The sequence below is a fragment of the Stigmatopora argus genome, chromosome 7 (genome assembly GCF_051989625.1).
Source record: "Stigmatopora argus isolate UIUO_Sarg chromosome 7, RoL_Sarg_1.0, whole genome shotgun sequence".
NCBI lineage: Eukaryota > Metazoa > Chordata > Actinopteri > Syngnathiformes > Syngnathidae > Stigmatopora > Stigmatopora argus.
Genome location: NC_135393.1, coordinates 7719907 through 7743602, shown reverse-complemented (window position 1 = coordinate 7743602; position 23696 = coordinate 7719907). Strand labels below are relative to the sequence as shown.

Below are 23696 nucleotides of genomic sequence, written 5' to 3'. Positions count from 1 at the left end.
AGGAGAAAAAATACACAAATATCATGTTGCCTTTTTTTAATGAATGAAAAGTTTTTTTTATATTCAAACTTTGGTCAACATGTAAACAGAGAAAAGCAGTGAAGTGCCGATGTTAAACAAAAACCATCTCAGGGACAATTGAAAAAAGAATTGCCCATTTAACACCCTAATAGCAGGTCCATTTTCCAACTTTTTGCAGCTGAGCTATGAGTTGTTTTTGGGGCAGGAAAATAAAGTACAAAAGCTGAAATGAGAAGGGTGGATCAACCCAATTAACAATGAAATTTTTTACAAAAAAAAAGTATACAGCGGTGAACAAAATGAAGAGAACTGGCTTCAATGTATTGATTTTTACCCGGTCCACTTTTTTTCTGCAACTGGTTTCACTTTCACCCAAAATGCTGTTTTATGATAATCAGGGGGAGGAATTACATACTGACATGTCCAGATGAAACTTAGATGCAAAAGTAAACCAGCCAGCCTCCTCCTCCTGAGGATCCTTTTCATCTGCCTATTTTCAATTTTTAATCTTGCCGCCGTCACCTTCGCTGACCATGCGCTTGCGGCCTCTATGGGAGGGAAAACATATACAGCATTGGTCAATTTGAATAGGTTCAGATCTAATCTCTTGCCTTTCTCAATGAGTTGAGTATTGGTTAATTATAAGGAACACAGAACACATTTCATTGTGATTTGGGCTGAGTGCCTGACACAGTTAGTGTGCACTTCATTTCTCACAATAATGAATACTAGATTGAGTCATTTTGTTCATATCAATCTCAAGGCGGCGAAAAAGAAAGAGCTTGGTTAAATCGTGCAATACATTTGCTCTTATATGCGTTTGCTTGCATGCAGGCTGTTAGGATGGACACTGTTGGGTATGGAGTTTGTATTAAAAAAAATCATTAACCCTGGTGTACACACCTGCTGTGACATCACGAAAGATTGTGGAATTTTTAAGGCGTTCCAGACCCAACTTATTTAGTGAATGCTCCAGAACTGTTATCACTAAAAATGAGTGTCACTTTGATTTCCCTGAGCAAAAATCCAATTAAATGAGCTTCCAAGTGAAAAAGTAATCATCTTTATATTGGGCCCATTAATTTATATTACTTGTTTATATTTGTGTCTCTTTGATGTTCAAACTCTGCAACAAACCTCTAGTTTGTCGCCAGCTAAACAATAGGGCTGTTTAAGTGATTTTTCTTCTTTACTTTACGTTACCTACACTTTAATTGAGTCATATTAGTCTAAAGAAATAGTCTATTAAAACTTGAATACAGGTTGTGGCTATTCTCTCCATGCTAGTCATAAGACCTTTTTATTATCTGTATACTAGCTACCATATTTTCACACCTATTAAACACACCATGTGATAGGGCGAAGTCTCATTTGCGGGTATATTTTCTGTTTTTTGTCAATACATTGGACGCCTCATCCGATAAGGCGCTAACATGACACTAGGCTAGCGTATGTTATGCCAGACGCTAGCGTATGTTATGCTATCCGCTAGCGTATGTTAGGCTTGGCACTAGCGTGTTCCTTTTAAAGACAGCATGAGCAAAACTACGTTTGATAATGCTTTATTGAGGTCAAAGGTACACCCTGATATAAAGAGTTCGGCGTTTAACATGCCAGGCTCCACTGTCAGTCAGTTTTGTATTCCGGGAACATGAATGCAGCTTCGGCCGACACTTGTGCCCATTCATCCACAATCCATTGTAACTTGCGACAAGCATCACTCCCAAGCCTTTGATTTTCCTCGCTGTTATATCGGCATCGACAATTCATTCCAAATCGTCACGTAACTCGTGCGACGCTGCCTGCCCAAACTACAATGTTGGCCATCCGTTAGCAAAACTGTTAAATTGTGTTCGATCCATAGCTTCAGTCTATTTTCCAAGCGTTCACACCCGCATTGTGTTGTCATTCCCGCCAGGCATTTCCTCTGTATAGCTCTGATATGCTGTTTCTTTAAGTATTGATAGTGTTTTTGAGAGTTAAAAGCGCTGCAAGCACACCGAAGTCAAATGCCGTGCCACTCCCCTGGGATGTTTTGAATGGATTTACCGTAATGCTTGGAATGCGCGGGGAGGCTATTTTTAGGGTGAATGTCCGCTGGGTTGATCGCAATAAGTAGCGTGCCGGCAAGAAAAAACAGTCACGCAAGTGGTCAGGGCCATACAAAAATTGAGTTTAGTGCACAGACAAAACGCACCGACCAATTGGGCGCATCGACCATTTTAGAGAAAATTTTAGACTTTTAAGTGCGCCCTATAAGTGTGAAAACATGGTACTTTTAATAGATGAGATTTTCTGATCCTTTTGTCCATAAAATCTTTATCGTAATCCGACTGTTCCTCTGGCACACAAGTTTCTAAGGTCCACTGTACACGGCCAAAATGAAGGTGAACGTCTTAGTTACTGAACCAACCTGGAGGGGCATGCATCTCTCAGCTGCTTGGAGATGACAGACTCCTGGTAGCAGAGGTCCACAAAAGTCTCCATGATTGTGTGGGCATGAGGCACGTCCAGATTAATTTCAGGAAGCTCATCGTAGACCCGCTGGAAGCCCTACGAGGGGAAAAGTAATCAAGCACAAGCGTTACTCAGAGTGTAATGGAAGAGTCGAGAATTGTTCATACAGAACAAGGGACTAACTCTGTTCATCTGATCCACGGTGAGGTGGCCCGTTTTCCAGAGGGACTGCAGCAGCTTGATGATCATGGGGCTGGCTGTATCCCCCTTTGACTCCAGCACTATTATAATAGCCTAAAAAAGGCAAGAAAAAAAAGTGTTCCCTAAAGTTCAAGTTCAAAATATACAGACGTTTCAAAGCCATTTCTATTTGATGAGGCAAAAATAAGAAAAGCCATTCAACTTCAAATGTTTATGTAAAATAGATTTAACATATAATAATAACTTGCGGGAACTTTGACAATGAATCACTATTAATTTTGTTACAATTTTCTGGCCAATTAAGTCAGGTTCCTTATTTAAATTCAATAGTGTTCTGGTTTTATATCGAAATCAACTTTTCCGTGGATGTATGGTATAAATCAAGTTACAAAATTCTACATTGATATCTTCCTTTTAGCCTCTTTTAAGCCCCTCCAAATGAATAATTATCACAACCTCATTATATTTTGCATTCATCAGTGGATTATGACGCACAAGATGTTTAAAAAAAAAATATTCCAACAAAAATGAAATGTAATTGCAGAAAACATTAAACCCTTGCTCCTCAATATGATGGATGTGGGGAAAAAGCTGTCCTTAAGCCTATTTGTCCGAGCTTTGTGGGACCTATAGCGTCTGCCAGAGGGCAGCAGCTGGAACAGATTGTGACCAGGGTGGTAAGGGTCCCCTATGATGTGCTTGGCTCTGCTGAGGTAACGCGGGCTGGCAATGTCTTCAAGTGAGGGCAGAGAGCAGCCGACAATCCTCTGGGCAGTGTTAATCACTTTCTGCATGGCCTTTTTGTCTGCCGCCGTGCTTCCAGCGTACCACACTGTGATGCCGTACGCCAGGATGCTCTCTACAGTGGTTCTATAGAAGGTTCTCAGAAGATTGGAGCCCAAGTTGTTCTTCCTGAGCACCCCGAGGAAATGGAGTCGTGTCTGAGCCTTCTTCACCACTGCCGTGGTGTTTGTAGACCATGAGAGCTTGTCCGTGACGTGGACCCCCAGGAATTTAAAGGACTGGACCCTGTCTACACATACTCCATTTATGAGGAGTGGGGCCAGATCTGTGCCGTGTTTGCGAAAGTCCAAGATTATTTCTTTAGTTTTCGTGGTGTTAAGTGTGAGATTGTTCACCGAGCACCACGAAGACAAATTGTTGACCTCATCTCTGTAAGCCGACTCATCCCCTCCTGAGATGAGTCCGACCACAGTGGTGTCGTCAGCGATTTTGATGATGGCGTTAGACTGGTGGGTGGGTGCACAGTCGTAGGTGTACAGGGAGTACAGAAGAGGACTCAGTACACAGCCTTGAGGGGAGCCAGTGCTTAGTGTAATGGAGGAAGAGAGGTGGGGACCAAGTCTAACAGTCTGTGGGCGGTTGGTCAAGAAGTCCTTTATCCAGCAGCAGATTGAAGAGGATAGTCCAAGGTGGGAGAGTTTGTCAGTCAGAATGTCCGGTTTTATGGTATTGAAACATTACTGTAAATAAGGCACAGATTTATTTTGCCGATAGTCTCAAGACAAACCATTAGCGTAAGAGTCGTTAATTGTTCTGCTTGACACAAAAAAAATTCAGTGGATGAAAAAAATCTAAATTATTAGCAATTACAAAAAATGTAAGCAAACTAGTGAAATTGTGTACTATTCTACAGTGCACTGGATGATCTCTTGATCATTGTTTAAACACAAACATTTTTTTTAAAAGTATTTTCCTTTTGCGGCCGGAACAACAATAAAGTGGTTAGCACGTCCGCCTCGCAGTTCTGATATCTCAATACCCGGTAGGTTTCAAGCTTCCTGTTTGAAGTTTGCATTTTCGCCCTGTGCCTGCGTGGGTTTTCCCCAGGTACTCTGGTTTCCTCCCACATCCCAAAAAACATGCATGGTATGTGGCTAAATTGCTCCTAAGTATAAGTGTGAGCATGTATGATTTCCTGTCTCCTTGTCCCCTGCAATTGACTGACTACCAATTGCTGGGGTCAACTCCAACACCCCTCGCGAGACTTGTGAGGATAAGCTAATTATATTAGCAAATAACATGCATGTATTGTGAAATTTTCCAAGTTATTACTGTTGAATTCCAATATTTTAGAAATTAACATCAAGAGTTACAAAGTCAACGTTAGTTATGTATTTTGGAGTGACTGGAATCAAACAGAATTGAATATTTTAGTACTTTTTATTTTGTTATAATAATTGTTTTTATTGTATTTTTGCATCACTCTACTAAGTGAGCAGAAATATCAAGAAGATCTAGACCAGGGGTCCCCAAACCGGTCCCCAAGGGCCGCTGTGGGTGCAGGTTTTTGTTTCAACCGATCCAGCACAGACATTTTGACCAATGAGATTTCTGCAGAAAACACGTTGCACCTGACTGCAACCCACTGATTGCACTTGTAGGACACCAGATTGGTGAAAAAAAGGTGTCCTCTTTCTGGGTTGGAATGAAAACCCGCACCCACTGCGACCCTTAGTGGAATAGTTTGGAGACCACTGATCTAGACAATCTGTGCACTATTTGTTTGATTAAGTTTTTTTTTTCTTACCAGAACCAGTTTGTAAATTGCGTACGGCATCTGATACCTCATAGACGAGCTCATGGTGGAAGTGAGGGACCTCAAGTTCTCGCAGGCAACGCTCAGCCTCCATCACATCGCCTGAGATCAGGTATTCCTTCAGCAAAAGGATCATCTAAAACAAAAATGAATGCATGGTCGCAGTTGAAGAAATTGTGTTTACATGTAGTTTCCTAAGGAATTTGAAGCAATTTCCTTTGGCATGCTGATCTGAATGTTGCAAGGGTTAAGGACAGCATGGGCAGAATCTCTTTCAACAATCTCTCTCCTGTGGAATGCCCTTTTAGTTAAGACACATTTTTGTTGTTGTTGAATTTTATGGGTTTATCTTGCGTGTTTAAGTAAATTGAGCGTCAACACCTGGCATCAGTATTGGGACTGCCGTTTACAATTTAAAAACAAAAATCATTTTTGGGTCACAACTTCACATGTTAGTGACAAAGTAATCACAAGTTTGGTAACCCTTTATATGATGTTTCAATATCTTATAAGCTTTTCTAGTTTGTTTTAAACACTTTATGTATTTTGTTCACCCTAAGTGAATGGAAAGGAAAAGTCAACATCCTTGAATCAACCCTTCTCTGGTGCATGTGATCCGCGTCATACACGTAAAAGCCACGTTCCACCAAACAACAGCAAAGTTGTGACCAATGCAAGAAGCAGTGGCATGAAGTTCCACAAAAACATCCAAAGTCTCAGAGGTTTACATAATGCTGCAGTGAATGAGTGTCAATTTCAAAGTTTTCCTTAGTTTCAAAGAGTTTTTCTTGGTTACAAACATAACTTTGAACATCACGTAAGTAACCTACCTGAAGCGGCGACAACCAACTTAGCAGAACCAAAAATTCCACTGTACACAGCTCAAGCCATAAAAAGATGACATGGGTGTGCAGGGATGCATGTGTATTTACCCTTATGTATTGAAAAGGCACAGAGATGACATAAAGCAGGGGCCACAATCCCTTATGTTTGTCCTGCACCATGTCCACACAAGACTGTGTGAGTACATATATGCACACTTGAGTGTCACCTGGGAGGCAGATAGGTTGCAACAGGGTAGGTAAACCAGGCCTATAGCCCAGACTTCAAGATCTGTACAGGCCCCAAGCTCTTCAACCTGTTTAATATCAACATTCCCCATTTTCCACATAGGCAAATGCATAATGCTCGAACCTTTGCGCGTCACTGTACGAAAGCCTGCATATGAATTTCCATTGGCTGAGGACATTATTAGCACCTTTAGTTGCAAGTAGATTTGGAAATGTAGCTACATAATCGCTCATGGAGGCCAAGTTATCTGGAAAATCCCACCTCTTTGATGAGATGCTTGACAGGTCTGAGGCCACCGCCCACACCCCACACGTTGTCCAGACGCACCATTGCACCTTTTATGGACAGCAGTACAGCAGCGCGGTCCAAAGCCACTCTGAGATCAGACAAAATTAGAATTAATGTTAAAAACAACACTTTTTCTGCAAGAAAACTGATTTTGTTAAAATATTGATAAAGAAAAATAACTGACAAACACTTTGTTGTGTTTACCTGGCATGGTCGCAGTCCACTTTGCCTTTGTAACAATCCAGAAAAGACATGGGAAGGACGTGATCCGCTATGGCTCTGGCTATAAATTGGCCAAGCATCTGGCAAAAAGAAGATAGATGCAATGAATGCAGACATAGAGCAGTTGTTTGTGAGGCGTTTTTAGCATTTACTGTATTTTCCAGATTGACTATGAATCACGCTTTTTTTTATAATTTGGCGTCCCCTGCAAATTGTAGTCTTGTATGTCTTTTTATTTCCACTCTGAGCGCCAACAGCTTAAGTTGTTTTAGTTATACCCCCCAAAAAACTGTTATGTTGAATCAAAAGATGCTTATTTTGTCTTTTGTTCCCTATTTCACTCTAATTGCTCTCGATTTCTGATAAATATGTTATTTTCCTTTTGCGACTTGAAGTCCGAGAAATACTGAAATTACATCTATAGAACAGTGATGTTCTTCATTGCACTTTTTGTCTTTCTAAAAAAGGGCAAAAAGTGTTAGTATTATTACGGTATCTTAATACTATAGGACTTTGTAAAACGCAAAACAGTTATATCAATGCTCAGTATAAATGTTACCTTGATTACTCCTTTGAATCAAAATTATGTATTGTTGTGTAGACAGGAAATTAGCGTGCCTTTGTCAAATTCCATTGTGAGCTGCAGATTTCCAACTCTCATGCAGATAACTAAACGTAGTACAATGGTACCCCGACATACGAGTGGCCCGACATACGAGCAATTCGAGATACGAGTAAAATTTCGGGCCAATATTTATCTTGAGATACGAGACAAATTTTGATATACGAGCAGACAGCGGACGCGAGACGCCTTAAGTATTAAACAATATTGGCAAAGGAACTCCTAAAACGGAGTTTGAGCTAGAAGACTCTCCTATTTCACTACTACAAAACTACACCTTTGAGTCCCGTTACAACCTTGTTGTGGTACCATGTTACCTTACACAGTAATAACATCAGTATTTGTTTTATTTGAACATCAAGCCAGCTTTCAATTTATGGATGAAAAGTGTACCTGCGGAGCCTCGGGAGTGTCTAGCATGAGGTCCGGCAGCTCTTTAAGCATCTTGTCAAAGGCCCGTGCCATGTCACTTTGGGTCAGCAGCTTGACGGACAGGTCAGAGAGCAGGCGAGAGGTGAGCTCTCTGTGGCTGGCTTTGCCTTCCAGAGACAAAGAGACGGCCACAGAGGAGAACTCGTACTTGTGGGGTCCCAGGTTGAGTCCCTGCAGCAGCATCTAAGGGGACATGGATCACTCTGTTAGCTATCGACGAACACAACAGTAGGTACAACTGGTAGCTTTGCATTCATAATTAGACCTAAATATAGTCAATTCTGATTATTCCGGCTTCCTCCCACATCACCAAAACATGCGTGGTGCGATTATGTCAACTTTTGACGGCTCGGTCAAATCTTGCTTTTACTCACCTGGACCTCTTTGGTGTCTCCATGTTCAAAGTATTCCTGGACAATTGGGTTGACCATTTTACCCAGGTCTCTCTTGTCCACTTCCGGAACAACTTTTGCATAAACAGTATCACCCTTTAAATGAACAAAGACAAATGATGTTTACAAAAGCAAACTTGGGAGAATAAAATGTATTCACGAAATGCGAAGTGTCTAATTTTAGTTCTATTAAACACATTTTATTACTATTAAACCACTAGTTATATGATACTTTGTTAATAGATGGCGAATTAGAAGAAATAAAACATTTTTTTCCAATCCAATATCCTGTTTTTGGTGTTTTTTCAGAGGGTTGGAACAAATTATTTAGTTTTTAGTTCATTTCAATGGGAAACGTTCGTTCGAGTTACGAGAAGATCGACATACGAGCTCAGTTCCGGAACGAATTAAGCTCGTATGTAGAGATACCACTGTACTTGTAATCTTTCCAGGACAAGGTGACCTTGTATATAAGGTTACCTACTTGGCAACTTACAGCCCATTTATTTGTTAAGCACCAGTGTGTCCTAGTTCCCCATTTACATAGTTCCATCATGTTCCAAAACGAAGGCCAAAATTACACAGTTATCTTTTTTTGTACAGGCCCACAACTGCAAGTGTTTCTTTCACCACTTAACTGAGCCATTTCCATGATAAGGAGGTTAAAGATTGAAGTATTTGTTTTGATTGACATGAGACACAGCCATCTGGACAACAGGATCGTGTAATATAAAAAAAGGTTTTTGGACTAAGGATCCACCGATACAACCTTCTACAAACAGAATACACACACAAAGAAGTAAACAGAAATGAGTAATCGCCAATGCAGAGTACTGAGACTTGATAAAACCAGAAAATGTGTCTCATTATAATCAAATCATTAAAATATTAACAACCCCTGATGTTTCTTTTATTATTGTCCCAATTCGTTATATATCACTATCACAATCGGCAAGGCAATTTTTGGAGTATCAGATTTGGCCACAACATCAGATTAAATTTAGTATTGATTCACTTTTTGACTGCTGTAAATCAATACACAAGGTAAACATGTCTGATATGTGGGACTACTTCTTGGAAAGCCAAGATAGTAAATACACATCGTGTCAACAGAGGCAAAAAAATTGCAACAATGAAAATTAGTTTTGGTCTAATAGCACATGCACCTTTTGGAAGATCTTGTTTAGTTTGATTCTGGATTGATCAAGCAGTGTCTAAAGAGTTTGGATGATTATTTTCAGTATTGTCATTCACACTAACCTGAGCAGATTCGTCATAGTTTGGATCCTGCAAATCAAGTTCTTCGTCCTCGTAAACCTGCCCAGCAGCGCCCCAGACACCTTTACCACCAGCGCCACCTGACAAAAAACAACAACAACACATTTGCATTTCTCACTAGAATAAAATAGAAAGGAAAAAGAAAATTCAACATTTTAGGTAACTTGAATTACTTTTTGTATTATTTATGAAATGATGTCCTTATAGATTAATTCAAATGGTTCTGTGAACACATTTGTAATTCAAATTTTCCCAGAGGCCATGTGGTGTGAGTGATGTGTTCCAGGGATTGATAGAAAAAGCACTCAGCATTAGTTATCCAATTCAAAATAATAAAACATTGGTGTATACATATATATACACACACATATATATACATATATATACAAATATATATATACACATATATATATATATATTCATGTTGCATACATATACATTTGCATACATTTCAATAAATTAATTCATTGGTATAGTTTTATCATGTTAAAAGCATTTAGGGGGCAATATTAATTATTGTAGAACGAATTAAACTAATTCAAAGTAAAAGAGGTCTACTTATGAAAAATCAAAGCTACAAAACACTTCTGGAACATATTCATTTTGTAAGTAGATGTACCACTATATTTTGTTCCAATAGTTTTATATCCCCATTCAAAAATAAAAATATAGTGGTACATCTACTTACAAAATGAATATGTTCCAGCTTTGATTTTTCGTAAGTAGACGTATTTTACTTTGAATTATTAGTTTAATCCGTTCTACAATAATTAATATTACCCCCTAAATGCTTTTAACATGATAAAACTATACCAATGAATGAATTTATCGAAATGTATGCAAATGTATATGTATGCAACATGAATATTTTTTTTTATGTATGAATATAAACATGAATAAAAAAAATCCCCCCGAAAAGGGCAATCAAACAGGGAGGGGTGTGCTTTACATATCCACAGTATGTTGCCACATAACACTGTGGAATGCACAAGGAACTTTTGGGGAAAAATGTTTTAAGTTGTCTTAACCGTTTAGTTTGTGTCACTTGACAAAGAGTCTGGTTCAAGAAGTACCTTTTTTAGGTAGGCCTCTGCCTTTGCCCGTTCTGGATTTACGATCACTAGAGGAAACTTTGGCTTTCAGACCGTTTGGGTCTGAACCAAGGCTGTCCCCTGACTCTGAAAGGGACTCGCTGGTGGAGTTGCGGGACGACGACTTGCGTAGGCGCCGTTTAGCCTTGGCATTGAGCCTCGCCTCATGCAGGGCCTTTTCTTGGGGAGTCCAGTTGCCGTTCACTTCTGCCTCAACCAACTCTTCGTCATATGGCCGCTCCGCCTCTTGCTGCTTGTCATCAGCAGGAAACGTCTCTGTGAGTAAACAGAATCCCAGAAATGCAAATGAGACTGTGTTTGGCATTGGGAAAACTCAAACATAATCACCAGCAACAACTGTTTTCTACCTATATGTGATAATTTTATCAGCACTAGGAAAAAAAAGTTGATGTTATCATAAACATGGATTTTTTACCGAAAATAGCAATTTTGACAATGTTTTTGCTTTTGAGGTACCGCAATACGGAAAAATATAAGATCCGGCAGGTTGCATTTGATTGGAAAAAATATTTAAAGATATACAATAATATCTCATTTATTGCAGTTAATATTCTGCTGAGATTTGCCTGAAGGTCTACAGGCCTGGTGGTTCTCAATGTGGTATAAAATACGGGGCTGTTATCTTAATTTTGTTCCCAAAAATGCTTTTAGAGTAGCTAATCAGAATTTCAACAACAGCATTCATTACATAGGACATATAATGAAAGTTGCACAATTACAAATAAACACTGAAATGAGGATATACACACAGGAATAGTTTTATCACTGGATGTCTGTGCTTGGCAAATTATAATAGGTAATTTATGGAGGCATTTTTCTTTCACAAATTACAGACGTGGCACATTTGCACAGGTTTACGATCTCCAGCTTTCTGAGCAATTATTACAAATTAGCAAAGGTCCATGGGTAATACTGTGTAAATAGGTCTTGGGAAAGCCTTTATAGTGGTCTCTGATTTCACTCATTCAGAAGAAACTCCAACAGGGCTTGTGAATAGCCAATAGCTTGACATTTTACATTTTCAAAGCCCCATTTTACTGGTAATTGCAGCTATTTTCAACCATTCAAATTCTGCAAGGTTACCTAAACTCATCTCAACTTTAATTTTCAGATTTTAATACACTTATTCCTACTTTACAGTAAAGATGATTCACTTTTACTTGTACTCCACTACAGCATTTAAACAGCCAGCTGATGTGCTGTATGCCTGCAGGCGTAGGAGGAAGATAAAGAGCAGAGCAAAGGCGGAGCACATGGTGAAGAAATGCTGACGCCTGTTTTTCTCCCGTCCCTCTACCGTCCTTGCACAGGCAGCTCCTCGCGGCTGCCCCGACTACATATGGCATGGCCGGGGGTCACATGACCGACTTGGGGGAGCCTAAATGGGGGGTAATGAATACTTCTGCAGAGACTCAAATGATAGTGTGCGCGCTCACCACACTATAACTGGTGGATGGTAAAAAAATCCAAACCACAGAAACGTATTTTACGACTCTCCTCTTCATACACTCATTTAATAGAAAGCCAATTGTGCATTTCCTTGAAATACATGCAAAGGAAACAACATTGCCGAACATTTAACTCCTTTTCGCCACACCCAGGAACTCAGGAGTGCACAAATAAGTTGTTCCAGTTCCTTCTCTTCCGTATATAGGTCAAGGGGCCTGCCACTCGCTGTAAATAAAGACTCGAGCAACGGCCCTCTGCCAAAACATGTGGCCGACCAATCAGTGTACAGTTAAGAGCTGCATGGGAAGAAGAAAAAAGTTTTCCTAAATTGGGAGTTGCACAATAACTGTATAAGTCATGCAACATTCTACGGCTGTTTAAAAAAGAAAAAATGAAAAACTTGTTTTTGTCACCCGTCTCAAAGAAATATTTGTTTGAAAAAGGGAAAGGTGACTTCGCCACACTCCCAGACTAAAAAACAACAATTCTATCAAGATTTGGCCACGTTTTGCATAGGATTTCTGTTTTACTTACTGCAGGGCAGATAGCGAAATAGAGCAGGACAGTTGACAGTTTGCTTTTTTTTTTTTAAATGTACATCGTCTAAGTGGCAGCAACCAACGCTGTGGTATAGTGCCGGCATAAAACATAGCTCCCCTTTCGAATAATGTATTACTTACTAGTCAATGCTCAACTGTATGTTACAAACTTATGAGGAGCTGTTGTAAATATGAGACCTCTGACACCATATGGACTTGGGAGGTCTAGTGAGCAAACTTGTATCAAGCCCACCACATTCTGTGCACTACCTAGTCTGGAGACAGTTATCGCATATAAAGATGAAACATTATCCAAAGTGCAAGATTAAATATGACAGAACCACATTTTTTTAAGTTGTAATGCTTTGTCATTGGCACTTATTTTACACTGCTGGATTCAAAAACATGAAATTAATAACCAACCCCCACCCATGTAAAAGACTCAATATTCATTTTGCCCTGCGATCGGCTGGCCACTGATTCAGGGTGTCCCCTGCCTCTGGCCCGGAGTCAGCTGGGATATGCTACAGCACCCCCCGCAACCATAATGAGGATAAAGCAAGATGAGATGAATATTCATTTTAGGCACAATCTCTAGTGGACAAGAGATTTTGGAACTCCCTCAAAAAGTTGGAAAATGTGAAATGGTGACACTTCATTTGGTGTTTTTATGAAATATTGATCAGATCAAACCAATATTGCGAGAAAAAAAAATGATGTGGCTTTTGACTGCAGTGTTTATGCAAAACAGGTTAGTGAAGTTGTTGTACATCTTGTACATTGATGGCTTTGAAAAAGACTTGGAAAATTACTGGCTGTTTGTAGTAGGCAAGACATGAGACCTTGAGAAGCTTGGAACGGATGTCTTGATTTAACGTGTGAAAAGGTATGAATAACCAAGGGACACATTTCAAGAACACTCCCAGGTTTCAAACGGTTGGAATGCAGTAAAACGCGGTCGGTGGACATCACACTTGCGTAAAGATACCAATGCAATCAGTTGTTGTAAAGATCATTAGGTTGGCAACAACAGTTATTTTGTTAAGATCCAAAAGTTAATTTGTGTTGCCACATTTACTTCTTAAAATACTGGACAACTGTACTCACCTATCAGAGAGCGCCTCTGTTTGTGTTGGTGTGGTCGTTTTATTTGAGAGTACTTTATATAAGGGAGGAATGCATTAGAACCAGTAATACAAAGGTGAATGTTGCAAAGAGAAAAAATACTCAATTGAATGGTTCAATATATTTTCACAGGACATGCTAGCAATCACACCATATGTTGCACATCTTGCCCTTTTCCAAAAATGAACAAGAAAATGCAATTTTGCAAAACTCCGACTAGGGAAAAGTGTCATATGCACAAACTCCTGCATTACAACAGACTACAGCACTCATACTGTATGTGGCAACCTTCAATACGGGTAAATGCATTCAATAATATTCATATTCCATACCATTTACCCACACAAGGCTCACGGGGGGTGCTGGAGCCTCTCCCAGCCATCCATGGGCAGGAGTGGGACAGCACGAATTGGTTGGCAGTCAATCGCAGGACACAATGGAACGGACAGCCACCCACGCTCACAACCACACAGACACCAAGTGGGAATCGAACCCCGATTTCCCAAACCAAAGGAAGGAGGAAGAACCACTGCACCATCGGGTGGACACGTTTAATAATATTTCATTTAATATTATATATTTAATAATTCAAGCGGCCGGGCGGATGAGTGGTTAGCACGTCGGCATCACAGTGGGGGACCTAGGTTCGAATCCAGGTCGGTCCACCTGTGTGGAGTTTGCATGTTCTCCCCGGGCCTGCGTGGGTATACTTCGGGTACTCTGGTTTCCTCTCACATTCCAAACACATGCATGGTAGGCTGATTGGACACTCTAAATTGCCCCTTGGTATGAGTGTGAGCGTGAATGGTTGTTTGTCTCCTTGTGCCCGGTGATTGGTTGGCCACCAATTCAGAGTGTCCCCCGCCTCTGGCCCGAAGTCAGCTGGGATAGGCTCCAGCACCCCCCGTGACCCTAGTGAGGATAAAGCAGTTCAGAAAATGAGATGATAATTAATAATTTAATAGGTATAATCTCCAACTTTACGTCTTTTGATTTGCTTTGTACTTTTTGCTTTTGCTTTGTTGTTCTGCGGCCTTTGCGACTGTACTGTCTAACTTATAACTATGCCTTTTCTTGCTATGGTCACAATGAAATTTCCCGAATACGGGATGAATAAAGTTATCCAATCCAATCAAATTCCTATGCAAAATGTGGGCTAATAATACAGTATTCCCGTTTACATAACATTGAACGCACCGATACACGAAGATTATATAAGCCCCTCCCATTGGGAACCAACGGCCAGAACGATGTTTCAGACGTCAAGCGCACGAGAACGGACGTGTCTTTGTATGACGTGAATTACGTCATATGTTCATTAATTACCCCTCACGCGTTGTTGTTGTTGTTGTTGTTTGCATTTCGCATCACTGTCGCGCGGGTTTGGACACCAGCATTTGCACAAATGTCCGGTGCAGTGAATAGGGACTGAATTCTCGCTCCCCAACCCGGAGATGGTGGGTTCGATTCCCCAGCCTGCTGACCTTGCCCAAGTATCCGCGTCATCAGTAGGTAAATGAACATATAGTGTCAAAGCGCTTTGAATGCCTTTACAAAAACGGAAGTAAACACTGCAGGCTCGTCTAATTAGAGGCTGCGTCTTTGAAAGAAGCCAAACGAGTAAAAAACAAGAGTGTAACGGTTTAATGTGCAACATTATAGTATGAAACAGCCTAGGTTTTGTGTGGGAAAGTAGTGGTGTTCGTGTTGGCATAGGTGGGATGGGGGGTGTACGGAGCACATGGTGCAGCATGCTAGCTGTGCAGCCCACTCTGAACATTTATAATCACAATGGGGGCCAACCACAGCATACCACTAGGCCCCCCGAGTGGCGAGGGGCTGCAGCTCAAACCCCAAAATCGGAGTATCGACTCACCGTCTGTCTGTTGAGCCGAAGACCGAGCGTCCACTTCGGTCGTCATGACGAGACTTGGCTGGATAACAGTCTCCCCCACGCGTGCTCTTTATCTTCCTTAGTTCCAACACAGCAAAGGGAAAATTCGAAAGCAACAACGAGGAACTAGCTTAGCAACTAAATTGGCAATGGCGAGTACGACACTAAAAGACGATCGGTGGGACTCTGGAGGCCGAGCACATTTGAGCAGTAAGATAAACAAAGTCTGTTTTTAACTTGGAGCAGCAAGAGCAGTCACGTGGGCGCGCCATGGGTGGGGGCTGGGCCTGCCCGACCAATCACACGCAGGGAGCAAAATGCTTCGTCGACAGGAACGCACTATATATCACTTTTACGGCCAGTTTTTTTTCTAATATTGTGCCCTGCTTCCCTACATGGCTGAAAATAAGATTTAAATGTTTATAAATACATTTATAATGCATTCAAAATTAAGTAGCATTTGGAACACAAAATACATTTGGAACGTGTTGTTGTGGTACGAGCTCTCGCCAGCAGATGGCGAAACTGCAAATGCAGGTGGCCCGAGTTAAGCTTCAAGTTTGATGTAGCAAGACGTTTTTGCTATTTATCTCCCTAAAATTGATGCATTAGATCACTGAAACAAATTTACCCCTGATTAATTTGTAAATTACGGCCAAAATGAAATCAATTTAAATGTAATATCCCAGCTAACTACGTTCACCAGGCAGGGAACACCTTGAATCAGTAGCCAGCCAATCACAGGTCACAAGGAGACGAGCAACCATTCACACTCAGTCATACCTAGGGGCAATTTTGAGTTTTCAAACCTGGAGAAAACCCACGCAGGGAGAACATGCAAACTCCACACATTGAGGACCCAACTGGGATTGAACTTTCGACCCCAGAACTATAAGGCCAACGCGCTAACCACTCGGCTGCCGGCCGCCATTATACAATGATGAAAATTAAATACTTTATGATCATTAGTCATTTAAAATAAAAAATATATTTTATTTCATCTAAAATACCATCACAGAAAAATCAAATCAAAAGCCTTTATTGTCATCATACACAGCTGCGTATAACGAAATTGGTGGTGCTACTCCAAAAAGTGCTTTTTCACAGTAAAAAACAAACATAGTAATATAAAAGTATAAAAAGTCACATCCCAGCTAGGTAAATTCTAAAATATTGCAGTCTAAGATATTGCACATTGTTATTGCACACCCCGAAGTTATTGACTTAGACAATTATTAATTACTTTTCCCAAACTCAGATATTTACGATTCATATATTTCATTAAATGTCCGTTGATTCATCTTCTGTACTGCGGGGAGGTTGCGGGGGTACTGCAGTGTATCTCAGACAACTAGAGGAAGCAGACAGGGTACAACCTGAACTGATTGCAAACCAATCACATTTAGGTGTGTCAAAACGGTTCAATCAATAATTAATACAAATCAAATTAATCAATTATTTTAATAATTGAAAACAATGATCCTCCTGACCAGGATAAACTGGGTTGAAAATGAATCTAAAAACTAACTTTTACCGGTTATCTAAAATGTAATGTGTCCAACCAGCAACTTTGTTATAAACAATTAATGGGAAAAATACAAAATAAAAAAAATTCCAGCCATAATTTGACTAAATTGTACTTGACATGAGGTTGAACTTGAATTGACCTAAAATATTTAATAACTTAGAAGGCATTCACATTAATCAGTGCACAAGAATGCAGGTTGCACTCCGTTGTAAAAAGGTTTCATTTCATTTGTATATTAAGCAAGCAAAAAGACACACATGACAAATGAGTTTTCTTTATTTTATCACTTAATGCACAGTCATCATTGATTTTAAGTTGTGCAGGTATTTGTAACCAACATGATAGACTTTAAAAAAAAGAAATGAAGAAAGAACAACAGGAAGGGAAGAAATCCCAATCCAACCTCCTAGACAGCACCCAATAATTTTACAAATCTATGTAAAGGTTAAGAGAATCTCATTTCACAACAGAGTATTCACTACAGGTGTTTATGCTATACACTCTGAGATTTTGAAGCATTGACAGACATAATAAACATGCCTAGATTCTCATTTAACCAAATAATAATGATTGCGAAATGACAATCAACTTTGGCCTTATGATAAGCAACAGCGATTTTTTAAACCACACCATAACAACCATAAGTCTCTCACACATGCTGACAACACAACAGAGCACAGATATAATATATATTTTAAAAAGAACATCACAACTTGAATATTCATGAACTAGTTCACATAGTCACGTGTACTGCTAGGAAGGCTGCTTGCTTCTATAGGAATAAATGGTTCACAAAGGATCAACAGTCTTAAGTTATCAGTCATGTTTTGTTTTTGTCTTCCTGGCAAGTTGCTCTATCAATTCCCTGCTTGACTCAAGTCAAAAATATAGAGGAAATGTTCTCGATAAAGAGACAATGAACAGTTCTTTACAGTCAAAACTAAGTAACAATCTTAAAGAGGGCCACGGGATAGCTTGGCCATATTCAGTCTAGACCAGGGCTGGCAAAGTCCAGTCCTCGAGAGCCCCTATCCAGTCTGTTTTCCATATCTCCCTCCTTGACCACACCTGAATCAAATGATCAACTCATCAGCAAGCTGTCCAGAACACACCTGGGCAATTAATTCCACAAAGGGCTGCCGCAGTGGGTGCAGGTTTTCGTCCAACCCACAAGAGGAAACCTTTCCACCAATCTGGTATTTTAGAAGTGCAATCAGCAGATTGCAGTCAGGTGCTTCTTGTTTCAGCAGAAATATTAATTTGTTAAACTGTCTGCGCTGGATCAGTTGGAACAAAACCTGCACCCACACCGGCCCTTGAGGACCGAATTGCCCAGGTGTGGTCCAGCAGCTTGATACCGATCTGGATTATTTGTTTCAGGTGTGTTGTTGCAATTTCAAAGGGCCAAAATGGTCAACAACAACAAAATTGGGGGGGAACCTATTTTACCTTTGTATGGACATAATCTCTTTTGATCGCCCTGTCGCTTGAGTGGTTACCGCGTCAGCCTTACAGTTCTGGGATCGAGGATTCAATCAGACTTTCCTGTGTGGAGTTTGCATGTTCTCCCCAGTCCTGCATGGGTTTTCACCGGGTACTCCGGTTTCCTCCCACATCCAAAAAACATGCACGGTAGACTGGTTGGACACTCTGAATTGCCCCCATGTAAGAGTGTGAGCGTGAATGGTTATCCGTCTCCTTGTGTCCTGTAATTGGCTGGCCACCAATTCAGGGTGTCCCCTGCCTGGTGCCTGTAGTTAGCTGGGATAGGCTCCAGCACCCCCCGCAACCCTTGTGAGGATAAGCGGTATGGATAATAAATGAATAACCATTCTTCCCACGGCCACCATTCCTATTTGCAAGTTCGGTGTTTAAAAGAGGAATTTTCCTGGGCTATATTAATTTTATTTGTGATTTACTGTACATCCTATGTGACACAATTTGCTTTTGTCTACTTGACATTTGAAAATTTCTTAAAATAAAAATACATGTTGAAGAAAGAGATCCCAGAATTGAAAATGAACATATTCGTATCGCAAAGGTTGCAGAATTTGAGGACATCTGCTTATAAAATTAAATTAAAGATATAGAAGACCAGGCATTACATTTAATTTTTTTGTGTTTATTTTCCATGTTGGCAGGGCTAGAGTTTGGATGCAAGGAGCCCATTGCTAGTGGATGTTCCCAATTTGCAGAAAGGGTTTGGTCAAACATTACATTTTGCTATCATGAAGATTTTTAATCTCTACACTAGTACTATTCATTCATTCCACAGTGCCTATCCACACAAGGGTCGCATGGGGGTGCTGGAGCCTTTCCAAGCCAACCATTTGTAGTAGGCATGGGACACCTGAATCTTTTGCTAGACATCGCAGGGCAGACAACAATTCATGCTCACCATCACACCCCGAGTGGGAATCGAACCCACATTCCCCACGCCAAAGTCAGACAGAAGAACAATTGCACCACTGGGTGGCTTTTAACTAGTACTATTCCCCATTTTTTTCCAGTCCTCTTAAATAAATAAATAAAAAATAGCCTCACATTCCTGATACATTTGCAACATAGTAATTGTGAGCCCTATTTTTCAAGCTTGTTCTTTTTTATAGAAAACCCCCTGGAAAATATAATAATACAATAAATAATAATAAATACAAAAGTGAACTATTTCATAGCACATCTGCCTTGAATACTGTTAACAAATGAAGGCCACTAACAGCCTATTTAAGCCACTTTCTTGTTTGCACTTTAAGTCAAAGGCATTTCAAATGCTTACTGGACATAGTGCTATATACAATCGAGGGACCTGGCCCTACACAGCACACAGCGCAGTATAAAAGAGGTAATAAAAAAAATCACAGCACTTTCTTTCCTATCAACTCGTCTTTACCAGAGTCAGAGGGGGGGAAAAAGAATGTGAACCAGAGGCGATTCTGGCTAATTTTCCTCTGAGAGGATTATACCCCTTCTCTTCTATCATATAGTATCCTTTTAGTAAATAATAAAATGAGAACAAATGTTCCTACAAATAAACACAAAACCACAAAAATGGAATAGAATACATTTCAATAAAAAAATATTTTGAATAATTAAGACAACCTGAATTCTTACTGTAGCAGATGTTTTAGAGGACTTGTGCCTTCACACTACCGCACTACACTTGCCATTAAATTTACCATTCTGGATGATTGGATTGAACCTCAAACTTGACTTTCCTGGCTTTCTGTGATACAAAATCATCAACTACATCATAAGAAAATTGTTACAATAAGAAAAAAAGATATTTCCCCAATTTAAACTGAATGCAATACTTTACAAACGCTATGGGGGAGGCAAGGCACCTTCTGCTAACTCCCCCACGGAGCAAGAGATCAACACCACTAACATGACGTGGAAATGAGGCATGATAGTATAGACAATTGGGAATATAATTTAAAAAAAATGAGGGGTAGAAGTCTTCTGTGCCCCCTAATAGATTGCGCCCTGGGCGGTCACCCACATTGCCTATAGCAAAAACCGGCCCTGGTGTGAACACTATTGCTAAATACTAACTTGACAGTCTCAAGTCTAGAATCCGTTTAGAAGAAGACCGCTTAATAATATATTTCTCATTTTTGTGTGCAATGACACAATGTACAAAAACCCATGCACTAGCACACATGTGGCAGCAGGAAAATATATTATGCTAAAAGAATATTTAGGCACCACAGGCTTTTTAAAAATCACACATTAGCTAATCAACATTATTTAAAGGTAACAGGGAAATGTACACTTCATATGATTAGGTCTACAATCTATATACTTTTATCTTTACACACCACCATAATACATTGCTGCACTTCAATATGTATAAATGATATGTAAGGTTAACTCATCAAGAATTACAGCCACTTTATAAATTCATTCATCTTCTGTACCCCGTATCCTGTCAAAGGTTGCGGGGGCTGCTGGAGCCTATCCCAGCTGACTTCAGGCAAAAGGCAGACTACACCCTAAACCTGTTGCTATTCAGCCGTAGGGCACAAAAAAAGACGGACAGCCATCCGCACTCACAATCACACGACCACCAAGTGAAGACTCAATCCCACGCTTGCCTGCTCCGAAGTCAGGCGAGTGAACCACTACACCATCAGTTGACTTCATACAAAGAACCTTAATTTCTTGGGGTTTAAAGTACACATAAACAATGCAGGTTACACTGCACCAACTAGAATGCAAAAGGATACAAGTGAAGGAGGTCAGGGCAAAATTGAAGGTGAACAGTTGTCTAGAATTTAGACAAATGTGTGGCCAATCAACAGGCTTACATCCATCTTTTATAGCATTTGTCCTTGTTAGGGTCATGCTTGCGTTGCAGCTTATCACACCTGACTATGGTCGAGAGGACATGTCAATTCCAGGAAATATAACATCATTCAAAAGTACAGGGGAGCTCTGAGAAATGACCATTTCATTCTGTGAAATGAATTGAAATTGTCATTTTGTTTCAGCACTCCCTTGAGACAAAATTCAACTGCTATGAAAACAGCATCCTATAAATTGTAATATAAAATTCCACTAAACAACTAAGATGCTGTGAAAATGTTATTTTTTGCAGAACACTATAAAAAATACCATATGTATCTATGAGCATATTCCTATCATCATATTACAGAATGACTGGACAGGCTGCAAAAAAACATACGTGGCAAACCATGGGAATGTGGAAAACACCTGTTATATGAATTTTGGTCTCCATTATGGAACAGAGCAAGTTGGACAAAAAGAACAGACATTTTGAACAGCTGGACATGTGCATTCAAAAGTTTAAAGAAAGTCTAAGTAAATTTGTTCGTAAAGTTTATGGTAAATTGGAAGTGCATAAAAATCTCAATCAAAAACAAACACCTACCTTTTTTGTGCCAATTGTATAGAAAGATTATCACGCAATTGAACAATTTAGTTTAAAGTCTTCAAAGGGCAGTCAAAAGAATACTGCATTGTCACACAGTTCCATTAATTGACATATTATGGTAACTGACATAATTTGGGCATAATTTGTAAGATTAACATTTACAGTTTAATCATAAATAATTCAATTAAGAATTCATTGTGGTGATGTATAAAGCAAGCACTGCTTCCATCTGATGCGGTAAGACACATAAGGTGTCATAAAAAGTAAATCAATCACAAACCTAAGAGTCAATGGGATCAAAGGTGCATCAATCTAGTAAAAAGTGGTCTCTTGTCAATCAGGTGTGTGTCCTATGACAGCTACAGTGGCACAAGAATACACATTAGCTATATGGTCAAATTTAGTTTATGGGCGATTTTCCTTTAAAATGGAACAGAGTGGCCCTCTTCAATACTGGTGACTACTTTAAGGGAGAATCAAGGCTTCCTTAGTCATGCACCCACTCTGCACGGTGACTGAATGATACAACTATTTACGTAAATAAAAAAATAAAAAAAGTCAAGCTCAGGTATGTCAAACTCATTTTGGTTCAAAAAGCATTCAAAACAATCTCAAGCGGCCTTGACCTGTATATATTTGTGGCCCCTATAAACAACAGAAAACTCATCTTTTGGGGATACAAATAGTAATTACAATATTCACATAAATATTCACGTGTTTGTACGGATTAAATAAAACGTCCCTTATCTGCACTCAACCGCCGAATGGTACGTTTGACATCCCTGGGTCTAGTGTGACTTACTCTGAATAAGCCTTACATTACGGGTGATTTCTGAACACTTTAAAAAAAATACATCTCATCAGAGTTTGTATTGCCTTGCTGCTTACATTTTGCTGCGGTTTTCTTTCTCGCTTTAAAAATGTCCAAAAGTGCTCCGTCTCTCTGCAGTGCTTTTTACATTCATTATTAGTGTGACAGAGTACGGTTAACACATTTCTTTTGAACAGTAACAGTCTTGAAATTCCACATAAAGCAGCTGTATTTAACAATATGCTATGGTATTCAGGTAAGTATTGTAACAGTCATAATTGATGTATATAAACAGTGTTAAGCAATAAAGTCCACATAAAGCTTTGCACACATCAGACATAACATTGTAAGGACACCTTATTGTCTGAGTCACATGTGTATAGAGGCTGTTTCTTTTAGTAAAATAGCTCAGATAATTTGCCTTATAATCTATAATCTTTCACCATTGAAACTCAGTCTCAGTCTTCAGAAGATCCCCACCTTGTGGACTTCCTGTATGTGGCTCCAGTTTCTTACCTAGGTCTACAATGTCTTGTGTGTCTTGTGTCTGTCTTGCTACTGCAACCAAGAAATTTCCCAAATACGGGATGAAATAAAGTTCTAACCTAACCTAACCTAAATCCCAATAATCCATTCCTGCACCCCGTAAACACGACATTTGGTTAATTGTTAATAAAGAATTTAGAAATATTTTGGGTGTTGGTCAATTTCAACTTGAAGTAACAGTCATTGTCAAGTCCATTGTGTTTTGATTTACTATCACCTACTTTTTAAGAACAACATAGCATCAAGTGTATGCC

General features: G+C 39.7%; 1 protein-coding gene and 1 long non-coding RNA gene across 2 annotated transcripts; one reads left to right on the top strand and one right to left on the bottom strand.

The window, feature by feature from the left end:
• Nucleotides 1-21: 21 nt before the first annotated feature.
• On the bottom strand, nucleotides 22-15947 carry pdcd4a (programmed cell death 4a). The gene is made up of 11 exons (XM_077605091.1): nucleotides 15646-15947; nucleotides 10618-10911; nucleotides 9527-9624; nucleotides 8249-8362; nucleotides 7836-8057; nucleotides 6803-6900; nucleotides 6572-6686; nucleotides 5268-5375; nucleotides 2662-2772; nucleotides 2435-2574; nucleotides 22-569 (listed from the first exon to the last, which is right to left on the bottom strand). The coding sequence occupies exons 1-11, from the start codon at nucleotides 15689-15691 to the stop codon at nucleotides 518-520; spliced, it is 1398 nt and encodes a 465-aa protein (XP_077461217.1). The 5' UTR covers nucleotides 15692-15947; the 3' UTR covers nucleotides 22-517.
• Nucleotides 15948-18490: 2543 nt separating this feature from the next.
• Nucleotides 18491-19448, top strand: LOC144077384 (uncharacterized). Its single transcript, XR_013301011.1, has 2 exons — nucleotides 18491-18571; nucleotides 19333-19448. It is a non-coding gene; the product is annotated as an uncharacterized LOC144077384 (long non-coding RNA).
• The last annotated feature ends 4248 nt before the right edge of the window (nucleotides 19449-23696 follow it).

Coding starts and splice junctions, on each gene's coding strand:
- pdcd4a (XM_077605091.1), bottom strand. CDS start 15,691: ATGACGACCGAAGTGGACGCTCGGTCTTCGGCTCAACAGACAGACG. Junction 10,912..15,645: donor TTCGGCTCAACAGACAGACG/GTGAGTCGATAC, acceptor GTTTACTCACAG/AGACGTTTCCTGCTGATGAC. Junction 5,376..6,571: donor TCAAGCATCTCATCAAAGAG/GTGGGATTTTCC, acceptor TTTTTGTTTTAG/ATGATCCTTTTGCTGAAGGA.